Source organism: Saccoglossus kowalevskii, chromosome 8 (genome assembly GCF_978046115.1).
Source record: "Saccoglossus kowalevskii chromosome 8, keSacKowa6.1, whole genome shotgun sequence".
NCBI lineage: Eukaryota > Metazoa > Hemichordata > Enteropneusta > Harrimaniidae > Saccoglossus > Saccoglossus kowalevskii.
This window is the reverse complement of record NC_140648.1, coordinates 33,510,841-33,535,548: the sequence shown is the minus strand read 5'-3', so window position 1 is coordinate 33,535,548 and position 24,708 is coordinate 33,510,841. Positions and strand designations below refer to the sequence as shown.

The window sequence follows — 24,708 nt, the reverse complement described above, 5'->3', positions numbered from 1 at the left end:
TTTTTAACAATGTCTCAAATTTCAGAAAGAATATTCAAATAAGTTGGGATGAATATGAATTGAATGTCCATCTTTTGAAAAATCAGCTAAACAGTTTATCACCACGCTTGTGGTGAATTGGCGAGGTATCAACGAAGACGACCGGACGTCTCCGGCCATGAGCTGGCTGGTTCGAATTTATCCACTTTTACAGTGATGAATATTGCGTTCGAGTTGAGTTACTAGTAATTACAAGCCTGATTTACATTTTTCTTGGGGTGTTTTTCGTCAATGTATTAAATATAAGTGCGTTGGGAAATAGCATTATTATATTGCTGTGAGCGAAAGACGCTGGTAAGACTGTCACAAGGCGTTCTATTTATTTCCAACGCGCGTGGTCGGCGCCTCTGATTGCGTTTATTTTGTATTTTTATTTTCGCAATGTATCACTGCCTGCGGTTTTTTTGTTATGTCTCGCAACTGAACGTGCAAGTTGACCTTGTTTTGGCTGTAATAGCTACTTTAGGTTTTCCGCGACAGTTTCATTTCAATGGAACGTTGTCATCACTTTACGGGTGGCGGCGAATGCAATACTTCTTGGAGAATAATATTTGGCGGGAAGTTATTACCGGACGTGGCAAGTGTCACTGGCACGGGCCGGAAACAATTTGGCAATGTTTGGTCTAGCTATCTTCCCACATTACAGTTCATGTACAAGACGTATGGTAGTATATATTTTATTATATTAGTTACCATCGGAAATATGTCTTACAATAATCGCTTACAGCGTCAAGTGAGAATAATTATAATAGTTATATTAATTATGCACAGATTATAAATTTAAAGAAAACATACAGTACTGTTAATATTTAAATCAGTTTGTACGTAAAAATATATAAACTTTAAATAATGTACAAGTGTCCCAACTATCTTGATTTCAAGAATGACAGTGGCTGCGCACGGGTTGAGGATACGATGACGGTCGAACCTAGCTGATTCCGATATATGATATCACAGGCTACAGTCCACCAATATCGTCAGATTCCGGTAGATGTCTAGTTCGAATAAGCTCAAGTTTGGTAGTACGGTCGGTTCTAAGCTTCGCCATACGAGAGCATAAGGTCCAATAAGTGGCACTATTCAATAAAGTATACAATGATGAGAAAGATGCAATATGGCTACATACTACTCTCAGTATTTCGTTCAATTTTGTCATAGATGTACGTACATTATCCTGTGTAAAAGTATAAACAACTCGCGCTTCATTTTAAATGCTATAGTTAATACATAAATTACAATATAAATAATGTAAAAATTACAAGAATGTTTTACTCACAATGGTCAATGATACTCTGTACGGACGAGCCCCCGGAGCACAGCTTGCTGAGTTTGTACAAGTTTTCCTCCTGTAAACGCTGTCTCCCAACAACACCGGGTTCATTTATGACACCCTACACGGTTTCCGCCAGAAATAAAAGAATTTATGTTCCTACAATAACCTGGCCCCAGCTTATACCTGGACTTACGTGTCTCAAGTGCCCCGTGATAAACGTGTTGGCTCGTCTCTCAGTTTGCACACGGACGACTGAAAGCCCGTCCTTCTAGTGCAGCGTCTTGAGTCAGAGTGACTGCTGATCTGCACTGGCTCGGAAGATGAATTCAGAGTGAAGTATTCTCCGACCACACCACGCAAACACAACAAAGGAATTGTGAATAAACTAAATATAATATACACCTGTTTCTGCATTCACAACATGCACCTGTATACCGATCTAATTTCAAGACGGATTCTCGCGTGACAGCAAGGTCTTTATTTGTATGCTATTTAGAGAGGTTTTATATCCGCATTTAGGAGCATGGCGCCTATCAATAATGCTTGTACATTTCAACTAAACTCGACGAGACAGTATTTCCCTATAATGAGCCAAGCAACAAGACAAATATAGAGGGGGTAAGGGGGATAGCTGGTACAGGTTTCAGGAAATACAAACGGCATAAAATAAAATAAAAGTTCCATTTACAGTACAAAATTGGTTTTTACACATTACAGATAAAGGAAATCCCTAATTACATTTTACGTTTTTATAATATTTTTGATAATTTGAGTTTAAGAATCAAAATTGGAAATTCCGAATTTAATTTGGAAATGCTTTATAAAAAAATAATATCTTTGTACAAATTACGGACGAATAAAATAGCTGATTACATTTGACACCTTGCCCATGTCTACGAATTTAAGTTTTTCATTTATTTGAATTACATTATTACGAAAATAAAAACAATTGATTGCAGCTTAAGAAAATACCCCTTGCCGACCCTCAATATAGAGATGTTTCTGTGGGTACTTGCTTCTACACTGGCATTTGTGAAACAGACAACATGCCGCGACGGGCAATGTCAGAAGTGTTATTGATGCTATATGCGCTCCCATTGAACGGGAAACCCACACGATATATTTAATGTTTCCCCGTGATAGTGAAGCCTTAAACATTTTTTCCAGTCCCAGTGCAGAATGTGTTGATGTTGTCATCTAGTATCTCAAATCTCACAGAAGACAATTTTAAACCACAGTACCAGTGTCAGAACAGCAATGTCTCTCAATTTAACATAGAATAGTATAGTTACATTATTTTGAAATACGTATCCGGTTTTTTAGATAACATTTTCAATGTAATAATGTCTAGGACAAACTATTATGGTAACCATATAGTTTTATCTCTAAATGATTTCTGGTTGCTAGGCTACTTGTTTACTCGTGAACTGTATATGTTGGTTGCCATAGTAAGGGTTAATTAGCCATAGTTATTTAAGGGTACCCGCATCAAGCACGACAGAGTGGACGGGAACTACAGCTACATTTTACTAACACTGGTTGCCATGATTAACAATTTAGTAAAACACTGTTTATGTAATAAAAGATAAGAAGGACGTTCAATAAGTATTGCCCCTGACCCACTTTATTTATTTATTTAACACTTTATTTAAAGAGGGTAGGCCAATATACAATAGAGTAATTTTCATTGGGCCCTCTGTAGGGACAAAAAACACATTATACACGCTATAGGCTTGAGCCATTTACAACAAATTTTTCACTAAGATATATTTTGTAAGTTTTCTTAAAAATGCCTAATGAATTTTGTGAAATGGGATGGTAAGTTGTTCCATAGGGTTACCCCTCTATACTGAAACGTCCATTGACTCATGGATGTTTTCCATTTAGTAATGCGTAAATTATTTTTAAGAGAGGAACGTGTACTATACTTGTGGATTTGGGAGATAGGACTGAACATTTTATTATATATAAAGGCGCCAAGCCATTGGTTGCCATATACATTACGATACCTAGAAAATATGAAATTCTGTAATCAATAGGCAAGATACTATGTTTTTTGAATAGTTCAAACGACGATTGGTTAAAGTTGTCAGAGGAAATCACACAAACTGCCCATACACCCGACATAAATTTGACTGACTTGTATTGCCACATACAATACAGCAATAGTCTTCTAACGGAAATAGGTAAGAAGCTGCGAACTCTCATAAGAACACCAATTCTTTGGCTAAGCTTTTTACAAAGCAAGTTTTATCTTATACCACCCCGAGAGACTTTACGAAACTGACTGTTTTAATTATTTCACCATTGAAGTTAACTTCTTAAGTTATTATCTTAACCACCAACAAGCATAGATTTTGATTTAGATGTGTTGATTGACATGTAATTGCATTTAACCCAACGCAAAATTGGCCAAACATCATCATTAATGCACTTTGTGACTACAGTGATACTTTGTCCAGACGATAACAGAGTTTGATCGTCCGCAAAAATATCAATAAAACTGTTTTTCAAGAAATAATGGTAGGTCATTAATAAATAGAAGAAATAACAATGGTCCTAAAATTGAACCCTGTGGTACACCATGTCGAATATTGACAGCATCCGACTGTTTACCCATCAAATACACAACTTGCTTTCTGTCAGTTAAATAAACAATAAACCATAAAAGGGAGATTGGAGAAATGCCATAAATTGAGAGCTTATTCAATAATACATGTTTATCTACCATATCAAACACCTTTCTTAAATCAAAGAAAAGCAAACCACACAATAAGCCACCATTCATATTGCTAAGTAATCATGGCCATATAGCAAGAATGGGATTTCCGAAAACCGGACTGCGATTTAGAAATTAAGTCATGACTATTCAAATAATGGTATAGATGATCATGCACGTTTTTTCAAAAATTTTTGAGATTATTGGGAGCAACGAAATTAGACGAAAATTACATAAGTCCTGGGATCCGCCCTTGTGTAATGGAATAACTTAGGCATGCTTAAACATGTCTGGATAAATACCTGATGAAATGCCGAGGTTGAATAAATAAACAATACTTTCACAAATGAACGGAGCAGAAATATGCAAAAGTTTAGATTATGTATTGTCTAGGCCAGCTGACTTAGAACTAGATAGTGAGAACAGTTGATTCTAATCTAGATGAAATTTTGCATCTGTAATGATTTACATCTCTATGGGTTATGTTGCAAAAAAACATCTCTCAACTTATTGTGGTTTCTGATTTACAGGTGTTTGAACTGAGTGAAATGGAGCCAGTTGAGTGTCGCGCCCTGGTCATCCCTCAGCTGCCATTGATGAGGCATCTGTCCGTCAAGTTGAGGCAGCCATTTCGGAAGATCGCCGCATTACTGTTCACCAAATAGCCAAAGAGGTCAAGATTAGTACAGGGTCTGTGGAAACTATCATTCATGACCATTTGCATATGCATAAGGTGTCTGCCAGATGGATTCTCAGGTTGCCCACACCTTTCCAGAAGCAAGAACGCATTGAGTGCTGGAGGATGAATTTTAAGATGTGCCAAGAAGATGAGTCAAAGTTTTTCAAAAGACTGATTACACAGAATGAGACTTGGATCAATCACTACGATATGGAGTAGTGATGACAGATTTCCTGGCAAAAGGTACTCCTCAATTACAGAAGCCTATTACGCTTCACTTTTGATGAAATTAAGAAAAGCTATCAAAATCAAGAGGCAAAGGTATCCTTCTCCTGCAGGACAATGCTTCGGTCCACAACTCGCATGTCGCCAGATCAGAAGCACAGGCATGTGGCTATGAAATCCTCCCCCATCCCTCTTACTCTCCTGACCTTGCACCCTCTGACTTTCATCCCCTCCCAGCCATGAAGTTGTTTTTGAAAGAAAAACGTTTCCCAGATGATGCAGCCTTGATTTCTGAAGTTACGACGTGGTTGGTTCTACAAAAACGGTGTCCAGAGCTGCATCAAACGATGGGAGAAATGCATAACTAGGAGTGGTTTCTATGTAGAGAAAGACTAATAACTGTGCCAAGTTTCAATGCTAGCGAATAATTCAAACCTTGAACCATCACGTAGTGGTGAAGAAGCTTGTCATAGACGTAAGGGCATTAAAGGCCACAATCATGGAGAGGGCAACTTATAGCTTGTCATACCTTTTTTAAAATAATGGAACCATAGACCTCAAATTGATAGTCCTTGTGCAAATGATACAACCCCCACAAATCTAGTGCAACCATGAAATTGTCTGGTTAAATACATTGGTGTTGAACTGTAGTTGATAATCATGCATCCAGATTGACATGTTGGTTCTAAGGTATAGTAACATAGATCCAATCCTGATAAAGTGGATAGCATCCTTTTCTAATAAGGCAGCAACATCCACATGTGAGCTGTTCAAAATGTGAGGCTTTACTCACAAAAGAGGTTAAAAAATTAATTGTATCTAATACCAGGGTGCCACAAGCAAATTAATTTGTCATATATGTATTAATATGCAAATAGGCCCAAGTCACTGTTAACCTCCGGGTCATGACTTGACCTCTCACTCACTTATGCAAGATGGCTGTCATGTAATATCTAATGGCCGTATAATACATCATCTTTTGTAATCTCAACTAATCGTGGACATACTCCATTCTACATGGTGTCAGAAGTCGGATGCAGAAGGACTATTGCAACAATAAAATTATATTAAGATTATTTTAAAGATTTGGTGAAAAGAACACAGAAATACAGATAAGTGTAAATTTGGTAGTCCAACAATTCAATTCACATTTGCAGTACTACTACTACTACTACTACATACCATTACTTGTAAGATAAAGCACTAATAATAGACAATATGGCAGATGCTTTTTGCAAAAAAATTTTGCTGAGAATTGGAGGAATTTTGAGCAAGAATATGACATTTTCATAGCTGCAGCCTATAGTGATAAAACTGTTAGAACAAAAGCTTACATTCTACTAAATCTAGCTGGCAGTGAAGTCATTGAAAGGGTGAAATCATTTTTGTATGATGCTCCTGCAATTCTTGGTGAGAATGGTGTCATTGTAACTCCTGAAACTCGGGTGGACCCAGAATGACTTAAACGTAAATTCAAGGAGATATGTGACCCACAAACCAATGTTACAATGGAAAGACACAAATTTAAGGCTAGACTATTCAAGCCTATGTCAGTGATCTTCGTACAAGATGAGTTAATTCGCAACAGACTTGTCTGTGGTATTACTAATGAAAATGTGGACGGGATCTGACATTGGTCAAAGCTACCAGTATTTGCAAATACATGTAAAGACATTACAAGCTACAACAAGTGTAGATGCAATACAAAGTGGTTCACATCCAAAGCAACGAACAACTTCAAACCAAATATTAAGAAATCCCAGACACATTCCAGATCACAAACAAATTAAGAATTGTGATGGCACACACCTAGTCCGGAAATGTCTAGCCTTTGGAAAGCCATGGTTGCCAAAAATGGAATCATTTTCTGAAATGTTGTCGATCTGGTAGCAGGATCATGGACAGTATAGATCTGTAAACCAACTTGAAGTGTGGAATATGACGACTTGTATCAATTTGCTGTTGAAGATTGTGACATAGACATAGTTGATACAAATCATAGTGATGTGAATAAAGATGAAATTCATAGTACTGTTTACATCAACAACCAACATAGATACTGGTGATAAGTGTAATGTCATGCCTATGAATACATAATTGCGTGTAAGACATACTGAGAATATAGATGTGACAAAGAAAGTAAAGATTATAGCTTATGGAGGAGGTAGTATCGACACTGATAGAACTGCCACTCTAACATGCCATAGTGGAAATCAGTCTCATGCTTTAGACTTTCACATTGTTTACAAAAAAGTGAAACCACTACTTGGTCTTGGAGATTGTTTGCATATGCAGTTGATCACACTCAGTAAAGATGTAGAATCAAGTAGAAATAACAGAACCATAAGACGTTTTCAATACAATTTTTAAAGACTACTCATATTTGCTTGATGGTGAATTGGGTATATTACCTAGTGCGTATAAAATGAAAATGAACCCAAGTGTTACACCAGTAGTGAGACCTACACGCAAAATTCCTAAAGTAATGGATGGTAAAGTGAGTTGGATAGGATGATTAAATTAGGTGTGATTGCTCAAGTATCTGAACCAACAGTATGGGTGTCTTCCATGGTAGCTTCAAACAAGGAAATTGTGAAGAAATACGGATTTGCTTGGATCCTCGCGATTTAAATAAGGAGATCAAGTGTCCACACCATCCAATGCGTACTGTTGAGGAAGTAACAGCAAATATATCAAATCCCACAGTATTCTTAAAGTTCAATGCAAAATGTGCATTTTGGCAAATACCACTTGATAACGAGTCATCGCTGCGCACTACATTTGCTACCCCATATGGAAGGTACAAGTTTCTCCAAATGCCATATGGTTCACTAATGTGCTATGGAACATATATTTGCTGGTTATTCATGTGAAATTATTGTCGATGACGTATTTATTGCTGGAAATGGCAATGAAGAACATGATGCAAAATACTTGATCGTGTAAGAGAAGTTTCCTTAAAACTCAATGCGAATAAATGCAAGTTTCGTTTGACAGAAATTAGTTATGTTGGAAACCTATTCACAAATAAGGGCCTGAAACCAGATCCAGAGAAAGTGAAGGCAGTCAATGAGATGCTTGTTCCAGATGGCCCAGAAACATTGCATCGTTTCTTAGGAATGATTGATTACCTCTCAAAATATATTAACAACCTTAGTGAAGTGGCAGCACCACTATACAAGTTATTACATAAAGATACATCTTGGTGTTGGTTGGACAAACATCAAATTGCTTATGACAATTAAAGAAATGCATAATGAATCCACCTGTTCTTAAGTATTATAACACTTCAAAACTGTAACATTAACTTGTGATGCTTCACAATCTTGGTTGGGAGCAGCATGTCTTCATCAGAATAGAGAGAGAGCCTATTGCATATGCATCACAAATGATGGCAGATACGGTAAAGAATTATGCGCAAATCGAAAAGGAGTTGTAAGAGCACTAAACCAAGATATGGAAAAGAAAGTGCATTTGATGTTATGACAATTTTATCTATTTCAGATGCTAGAATGGAAGAGTTAAAGCAAGAATCCAATAGTGATACAACATTGCAGAAGTTAACTTATGCGATTCGATATGGATGGCCAACTTACATTAAGGTACCACCTCAGATTAAACCATACTATCCATTTCGCGATGAACATTCAATTTTATTGTGAAGGGTTCTAGAGTAGTTATACCTTCATCTTTACAAGCTAATTGTATAACAATACTGCACAGGGGTTACCCAGGAGTAGAAGCTACTGAACGTCGTGCCTGTGACATTATTTACTGACCTCATTATGAGCATTATTGACAAGACATTATCCAAGTGTAGTGTGTGTAATAGTATGAAAGCACACCAACAGAAGGAATTATTGAAGTCGTATCCTATACCAGAACTACGTTGGTCATTGGTAGGAACTGATATATTTGAATGGCGTGGCCTACACTACCTAGTACTTGTTGATTCATATTCTCGATGGTTTGAATTAGATACATTGCGTGATTTGACCTCCAGAACAGTTATAAAGAAAATGAAGAGACATTTCACCGTTCATGGAATACCTCATACTGTAATTTATGATAATGCTGGACAATTAGCAAATATAGAATTTCTAAAATGTTCAAAAGATTGGAACTTTAACCACATAACGAGTAGTCAAGAATATTCACAATCAAATGCAAGAAAGAGCAGTGCAAAGTGCCAAGAAACTTCTTGAGAAAACACAACGCGAAGGATCTGATTTGTATCTTAATTTTAAATCTTCGCAACATACCAAATGATACAGTTTTTGGATCACCTGCACAGCGCCACAGCTTCTATGTCCAGAAGAACGCGTACAACAATACCTATCACAAAACAACTGTTAAAACCATTTGCAAAGAAATCATAACAAGTGACATTACGATTACATAAAAAAAAACGCCAACAGCAAAAGAAATATTATGACAAGTCAGCTAAGCCATTGAAACCACTGAAATTGCAGCAGAATATCAGATTACAAACAAAGAACGGTTACTATCGTTTAGGTGTGATTAAAGATATAGCCAATCAATCCAGATCTTACATTGTTGAGACAGGCAACAAGGAATACAGAAGGAATTGTAGACATATAATACCAGTTACCACAACCAAAACAAAAAAGCCAGGACATTGTAACAAGATACAATTTATATACCAGAGGGAGTTCATCCTCCACCTATTGAAAACCCAAGACAAGATATTCACCAAAATGTTCAACATCGAGCTAGAACAGAATCAATCATCAAACCAAATAATCCAAGGAAATCTTCAATTACTACCCGTTCTGGTCGTACTGTGAGACTAAATCCAAAATATGCGGACTATGTTGCACATTAATAGACCATCATGTACATTATCTGTTTAGAGAAAATGAGGCAGAATAATCCTCTATTTTGATGTGTGTAAATTCTGATTTGAAGTTATGATGCATAAAACAAAAGGGATTACAATTACAAAGGCAGCAACCTGAAGTGAAATTAACATTCGTGTGTATAAATTTTATTGTATAAAAAAAACTGAAAATTAACAATGAACAAAAAACAATTTTGTCTAAATATAAAATTCTATTATATGAAGTATATATCTGAAAAGGAAGAATGTAGAATATATGTATTAACATGCAAATAAGCCTAGGTCACTGTTAACCTCTGGGTCATGACTTGACCTCTCACTTGATCTCTCACTCAACCTTATGTAGGATGGCTGTCATGTAATGTTTAATGGTTGTATAATAAATCATCTGTTGTAATCTCAACTAATCGTGGACATCCTCCATTCTATAATATATTCCATTGCCAATTGGTCCAAATATACCCATTGCCATTTGCAAATGAGAATGTGTCTTGAATATGTGTCAGGAGTATAAAAAAAGAATTTTTAAATTGAGTAATTTTATTTCTGTGAAGGAGTCCTCCACAACCTTATATGATCGTTGTTTAAAAAAGTCATTTGGAGAGTGTGTTATTATGGGAAATTAAAGACTAAGCTCTTTAGTATCAAAGCACTACCATATGAAGTGCGGTACGATTAGCATCATCTCCTTGTTTTCAAAAAACTGACAATCTGCACAGGACACCATAGTCTTGCTATTGAAATCAGATTTGCCTTTTTGCCCAAATTGCATAGGAGTGCAAACAATTATTTTGATACAGGTCACAGTGCATACGCAAGTACTACATGTCATTGCAGCATGTAGTCTCATCTAAAAGCCAGTAGAATTCATAATAGGAGATGAGGCCACTGTTTAATTTCAATGTCATAGGTTGAATCGCGTGGATCCTTGACCTATTTCTCCTGTGACTTTTCAGCACTTCAGTGTAAATACATAGATTGCATACTTTATTATTATTATTATTACTATTATTATTTATTTCAGGCTAAATAGCACATAACAAATCCCATAACACAACGTGATTTTGGGTTATATGCCTTTATAACATTGAATTCCCCCATAACTGTGGTTATGAATAGATGACTAGCTCAACATAGCTCAACAGGGATGCAATATTTCACGCCAAAACACATTGTGAACTGTATTAAAGAGGTGCACAGACCAAGTCTAGAGTTCAGAAGTGATTGGTGTGAATACAGCATTGCCAATCTGAATATGGTAGCCTCAGTGAAGGCTTTAAACACACACCAAAGAGGACTTCGTGATGTAGTTTTGCCACATACTTGCGTGAACATTAAGTGTAATCTTAGGCAAGACTCTCTGTGAAATTAGGTGAAGTTGACAAAGCCTAATGCTGAGGCAAAATAATTCTGTAAACTATGGTATTGCATGTTGACAATTGTTCATTTATGGTTTTCTTAGTGTAGTGGTGCAAATTACAATTCTTGGATGTACCATACTGAGTACTATTGGCATCAAACCATTCCTCACAGATGATACAGAGAAATTCTGGTAGTACGAAATAAAGCATTTTTGGTCGGCTTTACACAAAAAGTCATGACATGCATTTTTCAAACGAATACCTGGTTTGCTATCTAACGGTTCTCCTGAGGATATTGAGAACGGGCCATACATCAGGGGGCCATACGTTAGTGGGAGATACATTGTTTTTGGTATATACATATACTACAACAAGAAAGATGATGAAAGAAATTGCTAGAAATGATCACACAGTTCCACATGTAGAACAAGTATCATTTTGGAATATCTACTAAAAATTTAGAGCTCGTGTAAAATTAATACCATAAAGACCAGAAGGTAAATACACAATACAAGTGGAAATGAGCCACGTGCCTAGACAGCTATAATAAATCTTACACCACATTTGCAAGCCTACTTTGTCAACATTAAAATTTATTACTCTTTGCATGTGAGCTGTATTCCCACATGACATCTCACCTATGACCTAATGGTATGACCTAATGGTCGCCATGTTTCCTTTTGACCTCTAGCACACTAACATCGGTAAACAACGCGAATTCAGTGAAACATATTTTAACACAGTGCCAATATATTTACTGAGTAACATGTACATCCGTCTGTTACTGCGTTTTAAGGCTATGTATTACGGGTCAGCTACAATGAATCATTTTGTCTATAACCTGCGGCCAAATAAAAGATGCAGGCAAACATAAATCAACCGATCAGTGGGCAGGTTATGCAAAGGGTCGGAGCCGCTTTACAAGATATCCGGGTTGGAGCTATTGTCACGGAATTTATAACGCCTCAGTGAACTGTTGGGCATTGAGGTGCGAGCACATACTTTTTAATTGACACATAATTATTTATATTGGCAAGGGATAAGCAGACAATTCCATGCCAGTTTTCAAAAACTTACGCTTGGTTATATTATTGACTTATTAGAGTTATAGATTAGGGAAAAGTACCCCCATTTGGACGGCACGTCCCGTATATACGATGTGAGTGTCCCCGTTATAATACTGCAATCTTGTTATGAACACAGCGATAACGCATTTTACCATTTTTAGAAATAGGAACGAATGGTAAAATGTTGGTAAAATGTTATATAATTAAAAAACAGTTCTCCTTTTTTATTATAAATTGCACCCTCTAGTGACACAACGCTGCTATGACGTAATTGGGTAACACAAAGGCCGTTCAAAGCATCGATATCGTTTGAATCTGTAATCGTCTATCAATGAAGAAGTTTTTAAAAAATACTAAATTCTAGATGACGAATGACTACACAACTAATCAAAGTTGTCGAATTTAACCACAACGCTTTCACTTTTATACGTCATTTTGACGACATAGGTGCGCTCCGGCACTAGAGGGCGCGATTTATAAGAAAGGTATATTTTCCAACTTTTTCTAGGTAACATCACTTCAACTAGCTCAACATCCTCAGCGACTACAAACATCTCGTATCAATTGTGGTTGCACGTTTGTGTTGCACATGTCAATGGGTTTATCCGAACACGCCATGTTGTATGTAGTCACTTAGGTAACACATTCAATGCCTCCGGCATCGAGTAATAACATGTTTCCTGGCATCCCGCGACAATGGGAGTCTTTTTCTGATTTTCAAAACGCTATTAATGATGATAATGACCTTCGTCAACGCAAACACCATATAAGGAAATTAAATAAAGGAAAGAGAACAGAAACCGCGATCATCAAATCTATAGAAAATCATCATCACAATTATTCTCATCGCTGCACAAAACCGATAGCTGATAACATTGAGTGGTAACACATACAATACGTATGATGTGCGTTGCCGTGAAACGTAACAGGGTATTCTCATTTGGTCATTTATGGGGCTAAGTAGTGCTGAAATGATGTTAAGAAAACGACAAACAGTACATGAAACAAATCGCGTGTGATTCAATAATTTAATATTTTATTTGGACGGAGAATGTTTTATTCTGTTTCCTAGAATGTGTTGCCATTGGGTTCTTGAAGTATTGTAACTGAAATAAAGGAATATCGCGCAATACTGCTTCACGCGTGCCTCACCGCAGTTCCTGTGCGCAGTGCCTCGTGAGTACATACTCGTATTAAAGATACAAACTATAATGTTCCATATAATGCTCCAGAAATCACACAAATCGTCAAAAACAATGCAGTGTATGGTTGCTATCCACAAACGCGGATTGATATTAATCACAAGCGACATCGATGACGTCACACGTATATAATTACTATATCAACTGTTGCATATATCCACGCATGTTCTGTTTACAAATGAGGGAGTTCTATGAAAGATAGCAAATTAACCAAATGACCTCAATCCATTAGTAGTACTAGTACACTAGACGTGGCAATTGTATTGATTTGACTATGTAGTCTAGCGTACTTCCAGTTGTTTTTTTCAATTGTCGTCAGTCGTTTGTTTTGTGTTTATTGGATTTTTTCATATACGACTTTTCTATGGACATCTACAGTTGGGTATGTTATGCACAAATCTCAATGGAAGTTCGTATTAATTTGCTGTTACAGCGATTTGCCTTGGAAGTGAGAATAAACAGGATGTCAAAAGTGTCACAATTAAAGCAGTCTTGAGTATACAAACTGTGTACCTGCTTGGGACAAACTAATGGATACTTAAAGCGGGAGGGTAGTCACCTGCGCACGCGTGGGAATTGAGTCCCAAGTAATGATAACAACACACGCTAAACACGCAAATGCTCATGGGTTGTTTGTAAACAATGACACGCTATGACCATCTGGCACATTCGCAGGTGACGACTATCCAGATTTAACGTTAAGCCACAGAGTCTATAGAGGGACTGTGGTTAAGCTCTTATCATGTGGCAGATAATGACAGGGACATGAATGTCATTCAAGGATTTAAAATCGCTCAAAAAAAACCAAACAGGAATTGCCTCGAAAACGAGTCTCATCATTAAAGTAATTGAATTCCAGTTGACTATTATACGGTATATTGACATTTAATGGTGAGACTATTGCAATGGTTCGAGTCAATATCTTTCCTTGTATCCGATCATGGTTTTATTGGTGCACATCATCCTGTCTGCGAAACGCTGCACACATTGAGTCATTGATAGACTGCTATCAGTGATTACTACTCTAACAAAACATACGTAGGCATGTGTACTGTTTCATGGGTTACTGGGACATGCATAGGTGATATACCTGATTAACTATAATGTCAATATTACAGAAATACGATAACATGAAGAGCAATTGTACCATTTGATTAGGTCGTCAAATTCAGGGCAGTGTATATCGTACATGTGACGAGGAATCGAAATGTTTTACGCTTTATTCTTATCGAATATTATATTATCTACGTGTGTTCGTACATGAATCTTGTGCTTTTCAAAAGAACCGAGTACAGAGTCGCCTATCATGGTTTTAATCTACCTACATACGCATTATTATTCTGGTACGCTGTTTTGAAGAGTAGATTCAAACGATGAACAGGTCTGACTAGCTAAAGAGTGAAACGAGATTCCGCTTTCATTGCTTTATTACACCACAAAGTCGCCAGGTGAAATGGATTATCGTATACCCAGTTTCCCGTGTCATGGGCACCGAGGAGTTGCTTAGTTTACTCTCATCATGCCCAAGTCTAATAATTGCGCCGACACGTGATCATTGTAGCCGAACGTTTAAGAATCCATTAGAAGAATACTATATCAATGATTACAGATTATTACGCGTGACATTAATCTGTGATTACCTTAGCTGCTGATCCATAAACTGTTTAAACGTTTTGTTGTACAATTGTGTCCATCAACCCGGAACCAATAATAAACTATGCAACACGTTAATTCCCGTGCAATGAAAGATTCTTCAATAAAAGAATATAGTATAAATCGTCAGGTGATCCATAAAACGAATATCGGCATCGAACAGCAATTCCCAGGCCAGTGATTTGTACTCTACTATTTATTAACCTCGCATAATACATAGACGTATTGTCAGTATGTCAGATTGGTGACCTCATTGTATCTCCATGTAGACTAATTGATTTGTCAAGTGACCCAGGAAGTATTTGAACACTGATGCACCATCAGTCCCGAGTGAACATACATGAGAAATATCGGATTGTTATAACAGCAGAAACACTGTCATATCTGTCGAATTGGTCGTGAACTTGGAATAGAGGTTAAAATTCTCGTCAAACAGTTCAATCACGTTGGCATTTTCCAAATAATCGTAAGTGCAGACCAGATAGTCGACAGAGCTAACGAGTACCGTGCTAATAAGTTAGGTATTGTGAGGCGCCTGGGCGAGGAGTTCTTATGTCGAAAATGTTACTATGTAACACTAACAGTGGTTTGCGTAATTATGTCATATACTCTGTAGTGATTTCAAATAAACTGAGTATGTCAGTCATTTGTATGGTTAAAATGGGGCATGCGTGAATGGGTTATTCACTTATAGATTACTAATGGGTGATATCAATGGGTCATTGTTTGGTTTATTCGACAACTGTGTTTTTAAAATGACATGATATTCTACCAAGAGCGACATTCTGAACCACAATAACAAATCAGAACACCCAAACCGTGTTTTGGTTAAACGTTAATTGTTATCCTATGCCAAATGTATGTCTTCATATCTCAACATTGTAGTTGTTAGCATACCGGAAGCAGAATATATCATGTTGTAACCAACATGACATGTATGGGTTTTATAATATTAATCTGAAAATGATATAATAATTTATTGTAAAATAACATTTGTTCGAAAAAATATTTAATCGTCTCAAGTATGGGAATGGTGTTGACAACATCGCGCATTCATGCAAAAGTTATATAAATTTAGACATTGAATATATATTGTTCATTTCGTATAAAGCCCACCTCCGATATAACAAAACTATTCCGATTCTCAGTAGCTGAGGCACTCGTATTGTTTTCAGTAACATACGTATATGTATAGGTGAGATTGCTTAGTGGCCTATGTATAGTAAACAAAATAACCAAGTTCTCCCATATGCATCATCGTAAGTGCCCCTCCCACCAAACTTTATCACAGAAAAAACACAGAATGTTAAGTGATAAAAAAAAAAATTCTATTAGGGTTAGAAAATAAATATAGCGGGTTTCTTTAATTATTTGAGAAGTACTCAAGGCATAAATGGCAAATACAAGGAAGTGACGAAATATTTAAAACGACAAAGGACAACGAGCTTTGTTTTCACTGAAAGGTTTATTTAGTCTACATTTTAAAAAACAATTTGGTCTCTTCGATAAATTAATTAGACCAATACTGGTAATGATTTTTGGGAGACGAGAGTTCTTACAAATCTTCTTTGAGAAGAACTACGATTCATCCTGGGTGTGAAGAAAAACAATCTTATAAAGGAAATATATGGACAATTTCCAATAGATGTTTTTAACAAAACACAAATAAATAAATACTACAACCGAGTAATAAACACGCCAAACGAACTTGTGAAGGAAGTAAGATTATTAAATAGACAACAGTTAAAGGTATTGAGTAATATCTTCCAAACTCGATAAGATTAATGAAACGCGATTAATCGGTATAGATATTATAATTACAAGCACCAAGCAAAAACAATTAACAGACAATGTAGAAAAATATTCATTCTTCATTGAAACAAAGAAATAAATGTAGGAATTTGATAATGGGCAATACAACATTTCAATGAATACTGTATTGGCCAAATTTATATAAAAAAAATTGATCATGAGACACAACACCTTTTGCCGACATAGCATAATCATCATTTTATGTTTGTTTTCTTAACACCGACAGAATTAAAATTTCTCGCATATCTGTGGTGATGTATTTGACCACATTGTAGCAGTACTTATTTATTATGTGCTTGTATTTCATCCTGTATTTAGTCTTTTTGTTCGATGTAACCATTTTAATCCCCCCCCTAGGGGAATTTTGAGCTTTAAAATAAAGTTAAGAGCATTGAACAAATAGTTACAGACATGTAGGTCAATATTCCATTTGTGTGGAAAGGATATCTAAATTGAATATTGACAAAATAAATGGGCGAATACGTTTTATAGACAGCAAATCAGTGCGCGAGGACAGGAAGTGACGTGTCTGCTAGTACGTTGCTACTACTATGCGCGAACATGAAAAGAAAATTGTCACGATACACATTTTTGTCGATCTCCCAAAATTTGTTATGTTTAATTTTTTGACGAGTCGGCTGTTTTCGCCCGTTGTAAAACCGAATGTCGAATATTCAAGACAGTCAATACAAGCACGGACTGCGCATGCGCAGAGCGGATTGCAATGGAAGGATTTTACTTCGACATACAATTAAACATTATCTGAATTGTGTTTCGTATTTATTCCGAAATTTATTGTATTTTACTTTCACTCATGTCAGCGCGGCATTAGTACGTCTGGAGTAATCATTTGAGTGGAGACATGTCGATCGATGTTATTGTTATTTTGCCTTGGGTAGTTTTTACAGTGAAACAAGTGTCAATTACGTATAGATAAATGATTAATACGAATAATGTAAGAGTCACAGTGTCAGTTACCCCTTTCAGCAGACCTTCGTGTCAGGTGTTCTACTACTGTGATGTACTGGTACTTATATAAATACCTCAACGCAGAATATTCGTTACGAATTCGGGACGGTTTTATATAAATGGCGAAAAGCAGATTCAATACAATTTAGATTTTGAATAACGGGAGACACAGTTTATTTAAAAAACAAACAAATGCAGTTCACTATTCAATTTAAGAGAAATGCAAACCTCCGGTATCGTCACGAGAGTCGTGAAAAGGAAGCTTGACAGGGAATTAATTAAAGACGCAGTGCTTCCGCGAATTCCATTAAAAGCGGATGATTGCCGTGCCATAAATTTGACGATATCCTTGGTTTTAATATTTATTCATTCCCCAGATTGAACTTGAAAGGCTTTCTAAATCACAGACACCGATTAAATTGGATGATGTGAATTCACGGAAATAACGATATTTAAGCTCTCTGTCGCGTTGTACCTGATTAATGTGTATTAAAGGATTACGAATCGAGGAGCTATGGGCAGATTAACTATATGAAGTTTGGATTCGTGCAGCTTTGATTATCTCGCTCTTAAGTCCAAAGTTCACTATTTAGACAATTAGAGATGTGAAGTCTAATTTGGATAATCGGGTACAATCCTCTGACTGACTAATCAACTTACAGCGACCACTGTAATGCAGTTCAACACAAGCTGGAATGTAACGTGACCCATGGTGCGTGCAATCATTCTCGCGGCATCTCGGGTATGCACACAGCAGTTTCAGTTGTGTTCATGGTCAAAAAAGCTCAAGGGAACCAAGGACTTGATTGGACATCTATAACAAATACGTCACCCAGTAAATAATAAAAGCTTTCCAATTTAACAGTCTCAACAGAATATGTGCCACACAATTCCAAGATTTAAAATTCATGCGATCCACAATATTATGAAATCAATTAATCATACCCACTGTTTTATGTGGAATGAAAATAGTTGGGTATTTATATTATGAATAAACCAGACGGTTGAAATGATTAAGGATTGACACAATAACATTTGCATAAACATGAAGAATGAATCTGAAATGCTTTTTAAACTGTCGTCATCCACAAATCAACTGCACCTGGAGGAATGATGTATGTTGCAATCAACTCAAACGGTTACAGCCGCTTGAAACCTATCTACATCTTGCAATCACGTGAACAAGAAGGCCTTAAGCAAATAGAATCAATCAGGGCAGCAGAGCGATTGCCAGCAAAGCATCCTAGATCTCGTTAATCAAAGATTTGCATGTACAAGTAGGTCATTACATACCGTTGACAAAAATTTCTTTGCATTACGGGAATCAGGTTTAGACGATTTTGCAAACATACTACGTAAGCTACCTGGGGTATATTGCAAACGTACAACGTAAGCTACCCGGGATATATTACAAACATACTACGTAAACCACCCGGGGTATATTGCAAACATACTACGTAAGCTACCCGGGATATATTGCAAACATACTACATAAACCACCCGGGATATATTGCAAACATACTACGTAAGCTACCCGGAATATATTACAAATACACTACGTAAGCCACCCGGGGTATATTTCAAACATACTACGTAAACCACCCGGGATATATTGCAAACATACTACGTAAGCTACCTGGGATATATTGCAAACATACTACGTAAGCTACCTGGAATAGAATATATTACAAATATACTACATAAACCACCCGGGATATATTGCAAACATACTACGTAAGCCAGCCGGGATATATTGCAAACATACTACGTAAGCTACCTGGGGTATATTGCAAACATACAACGTAAGCTACCCGGGGTATATTGCAAACATACTGCGCGAGACATCCGGGGTATATTGCAAACATACTGCGTGAGACATCCGGGGTATAATGTAAATACACGTGCATATATTATTGTTGACCGTTGACCGCGGACTGACGTTACATTTGTTTTAACATCAACGTTGATGGGCGTTTACACGCTTCAGGGGTGCGTAGTTAAAATTTGAAATATGCACACAAATATTTATTTACATTTAGTAATATTGTAAAAATCGCTAACATTCAATTATTTTGTTAATGTGTGAAGCATGATAATTATGATACATGGAAATGTGTCTGAAATACAAATGTTTGCATAATGGGTGGCTAGTTCTTTTTTTCAAAAGACACTTGGTTTTCCACGGCTGAAACTTGTTTACCGTTGACTAATACCCACAATACACCATTTTACTCTAATTTAGGCAACAATGAATCGTCTTAATGATGCATCAAAGAATGACTTTAATGACACACGTAAGACTTCATGAAATCGGGAAAACATTACTGACAACTAATTGTTGTTTTATAGGCCTAATTGGTGTATATTTCATCAATTCCCTGAGATATTAAATGGAAGCGTGAGCGAAGGATACTGATTCAGTGATTTTTCATAATCTTTATTACCATGGAAACAAATTCTATATATGACTTCTTCATTTCATTTGGATTTATTATCTGAGTGTATATAGAAAATAGAGGTATAGTTTGGGAATTATTAATTCTTACTATCAGACAGCCATATATATATGACTAGCATTCTGATCGCCTAATAACACAAGAACTGCGTAAAATGTGTATATTAAATGCTGTATTTTGATTATAATAATGCGGTATCGAAGACATACTGAGACATACTGCTTATAAAATGCCCCAGGCATGACACGTAATACTTGACCTACGACATCGACTATTCGTGCTGTTTTTTTATGATGAATGCATAAGCGTATTAACTGCATATTACCTTTTTATTTGAGGCACATAATGTCCCTTCACGTGGAGCATCATATTTTTCACGTATGATATAATAACTTCCACGTGGAATACAATGTGGGGCATACTCACGTGAAACATAACGTATTTTACGCGCGACATAACCCTCCACGCGTAATATAATACCCATTCAGACGGGACATATTAACGCAACCAGGTGATATTCAAAACAATGACATATGCATCAGTTATCTGTAAATTTATTGTCATTTTTCTATGATCATTAGTCAGATGGCTTGTTTCTAATTAAAACTGGTTTAAGACAAGTCTCCGGCATTTTACATTACATGGACAACACCAGAAAACTTGGACATAGTAGATTGCTTAATTATATAATGCATTAATCATAATATGTTGAATGTTTTGTAGGATAGGGTAGTATACTTTCCTATGGTGGCTAGGTCATGTTGAGTTTAGAAACTACTGTTTTCATAGGTGGTCGATTCCTAATTCCGGTGTTTATGATATAATACTTCAAACGTAAATCTGTGCATTTATTATTATAAAGCGCAAGTAATATAGACTATAATTATATAATTCAAAATTACGAACGAGTGGGCTACGAATACAAACATGTTTTGTATATATATAAAGTGCTTCATGACCCTCACAAAAAGGGAACCAAAATGACATTTACATTTTAACAGTTGTTTAAAACCTAACTGACCACACCGGAACTGTGATGGTACAAATATATAGTGTATTGTTATATAACAAATTTAACTGTTAATGGGAATAACCTGCGTTCTGTGCTCGCAGCTTCGCGACATCAAACGCTATGCATTTCTTAGTACATATACAGGTATTAGACAGAACGGCCGAAAGCTCGCATACAACGTTTAACGTTCCGTTGAATGTCAACAAGAACACCGTCAACACACTTTTATCGCGCATTCAAAAAAATCGACTAAAAGTTTCGAGTTGATCATTAATTTATCACCATGGATACACTTGATACCTTCTGACACGACCAACAAGGCGTGACTTGAAAACCACATTGATACAATATCGGCATGATGGCACTTGTTACCAATAGTTTCGAGTATCATCACACGTTACCAAGTAAACAAATCACGTGCTTAGTCCAATTTCCAAAAGTAATATTTTACAGTGTATTCTTCTGCAGTTAATGGCTAATTATTCTTAGTTTAGTCGTGTTGATATTCAAAAATATCGTTTTAAATTGAAGATGCCGGTGTTATAATCGGATTTGCTTATCTAACATATTTAAATATCAAAGTGTTTATCAATGTTTATTTTAGATCTAAACGATATAGGTCACATGACATACATTACATATGAAACGTTGAGATCGATAGCTGGGAGGCAATCCGCGGGTCACTAACCTATCAAAATGGTGGGTCACCGCGCGCTGTGATAATGTCTTAGCAGACGTAATGCATTTAGGCTAATAGATGGTATAGTCGTGCTGATTGTCTACTCTGTTTTGGCGGGGACGTATCGAACTAAGTCTGTCGCACATGTTAATATTATAATAATATAATATAATATCATTATATTATAGTTATAATTATTATATGGCTTAGTCAATTTGTTTATTCAATCAGTACGAGAAATGTTACAATACAATGCCAGAATTGTGTGTAGATAAAACAGATGACGACAGATTCAAAACAATTTACATTCCACCACTTGGTATAATCGCATTTTAAAATGTTACGTGCGCGGTTCAAGCTATCAAAAGAACACGTCCATTTATGGTGACAGGAAGTTAGAGTCATCTATTTATAAACATTATATTCTCTCACCTGGTGTCATGCCTCTATGATCTTTTACATTTACGATATTATCTATATCTTTTCTCAATTCATGTAGACACTTTAGTGCTCCACCGGCAGCAGCAAAGTGTACGGCGGTTCTCCCGTCGGCAGAAGTGATCTTCTCCCACGATTTACCGGTGTATCGTAAAATAACCCGTAGACTCTCGACGTGACCTGCCTGGGCCGCTATGTGTATTGCGCACCTACCGAGACTGTCTTTTTCGTTCAATATCGTATCGAGACAAACATCTGGGTCGCCCAGTTCGTGACGTATAAGCAGGTCCAACACGTCCCTATGTCCACATTCTGTAGCAAGTTTCACAAAAGTACACCCAAATTTGACACTTTGGCTCAAAGAGCTGGTCCTGTGTCTCAATATTTCGCGCAAACATTCGACATGTCCGAGTTTCACTGCCGTTTCTATATCAGCCGTTGACTCGTTACTAGAAATGGTTTTATTAGAGGAAGTGGAGTTACATAGCTTTTCCTCTTTAGTGGCACACTTCGCACATATATGACCGCCCACGCATGCATGACTGGATCCTGCGATGTAATCCAATGCATTGTCACAGTACAGTGAATGTCTGACAGCGGTAATTTCGGCCTCTAAATAACAGTCTAAATCATGGAGAACACCCAGTGCAGCTTCTTCTGTGTCAATCTCTCTGTGTTTGGGAGCGGGCAGCCTGAGTGTCACGGCCGGATCTACGTTCGCCGCCGTCGCCATGTTGGTGATATATAAATTGTTTAATTGCGATTCCGGACTACCTAGCTCTATAATAAAAATACAAGTTGTATATTATTGTATGTGATAACAGAACTATCACACACGAATATACTGTATGCGAAAACCTTTGTACTAACTGTACACAACGTTACAACCCATAGGTTGTTTGATATTCATCATGGTTTTTTTAAAATAGTACAGACGTTAATCAACTGGTTTGTTGATACAAGTTAATACAAATAAATAACGAAAACGATATATAATCATTAAACAAATTACATCACTGTGTCAAATGTTCTTATTTACAATCAGCGATAATAACATCCCGCCATTACAGTGAACGGAGCTGACACACCACCACCGTTACTAAATTTAACTCCTGAAATGGAGCTCATGTTTCATGCAATCGTGGCTTCCCGTACACGATTCAGGGAGATACACTTACCCGTTTCGCGTGAAGGTCACTCAGCCGTGTATGTACGTTAACTGATGATACACGACGTTGACAATAATGCGTTAGTTCCCCTCGCAGGTGAAAAGACATGACCTCAATAGTCAGTGTATAGTATCGTCAATACACGACGAGACTGACAAACAGACACGCACATATTTGACAAAGATGTGGTTGATTCCAGTTATTGTTTACGCCTGGCTCGATGAGCTCATCGCACAGCATATCGTTTCCATTCTATCAGCTGATACAACTCGTGTAGGCGTCGTCGGTATGTGGCATACACTGTAATCACGTGGTCGAATACATTATTCGTATTTACACATAACATGTGAGCGTGTACGTGCGTGATGTGTGTGGATAAAAATAATGCCCGGTTATATGAAATGCCCAGTTATATGAAAACAAAAAGCCATTATCACATTGGTTTTTGTTTCAAATAAAAAAAATATAAATTTCACCGAATGCTCACCACAAGCCCCTCTATCAAAGCTACAGTACCAGCCCAAATTATATCATTTAAATTATGCAAATTATACTAACATTTATTTATAGATTGGAGAATACAAAATATATTAACATACATTGGTTATAAATTATTATTGTATTCAAGAATAAAAAAAATGTGTTTACGTAGTAATAAAAACTACATTTGGTAACTAGTGTCTTTAGATATATATGGGTCACATTAACATACCGGGTCATACATTATCATAATTTATTATTGTATCCGAGAATAAAAAAACATGTATACATGTAGTAATAAAAACTACATTTGGTAACTCGTGTCTTTAGATATATACGGGTTACATTAACATACCGGGTCATACATTATCATAATTTATTATTGTATCCGAGAATAAAAACCATATGTATATGTAGTAATAAAAACTACATTTGGTAACTCGCGTCTTTAGATATATATGGGTCACATTAACATACCGGGTCATGCATTATCATAATTTATTATTATATTCGAGAATAAAAAAACGTGTTTACGCAGTAATAAAAAACTACATTTGGTAACTAGTGCCTTTAGATATAAATGGGTCACATTAACATACCGGGTCATACATTAT

At 36.5% G+C, this 24,708-nt stretch overlaps 1 protein-coding gene across 2 annotated transcripts in view; it reads right to left on the bottom strand.

Annotated features, from left to right (window-relative positions):
* Window positions 1-23,880, bottom strand: part of LOC102803388 (uncharacterized) — a 42,547-nt gene extending 18,667 nt beyond the window's left edge. For both annotated transcript variants that reach the window (XM_085502508.1, XM_085502509.1), the window contains exons 1-2: window positions 23,624-23,880; window positions 22,440-23,225 (exon numbers count right to left, since the gene is read on the bottom strand). In XM_085502508.1, the coding sequence (XP_085358634.1) occupies window positions 22,440-23,178 (739 nt within the window). In that variant the 5' untranslated portion in view covers window positions 23,179-23,225; window positions 23,624-23,880. The remainder of the gene's footprint in view (window positions 1-22,439; window positions 23,226-23,623) is intronic.
* Window positions 23,881-24,708: the final 828 nt, after the last annotated feature.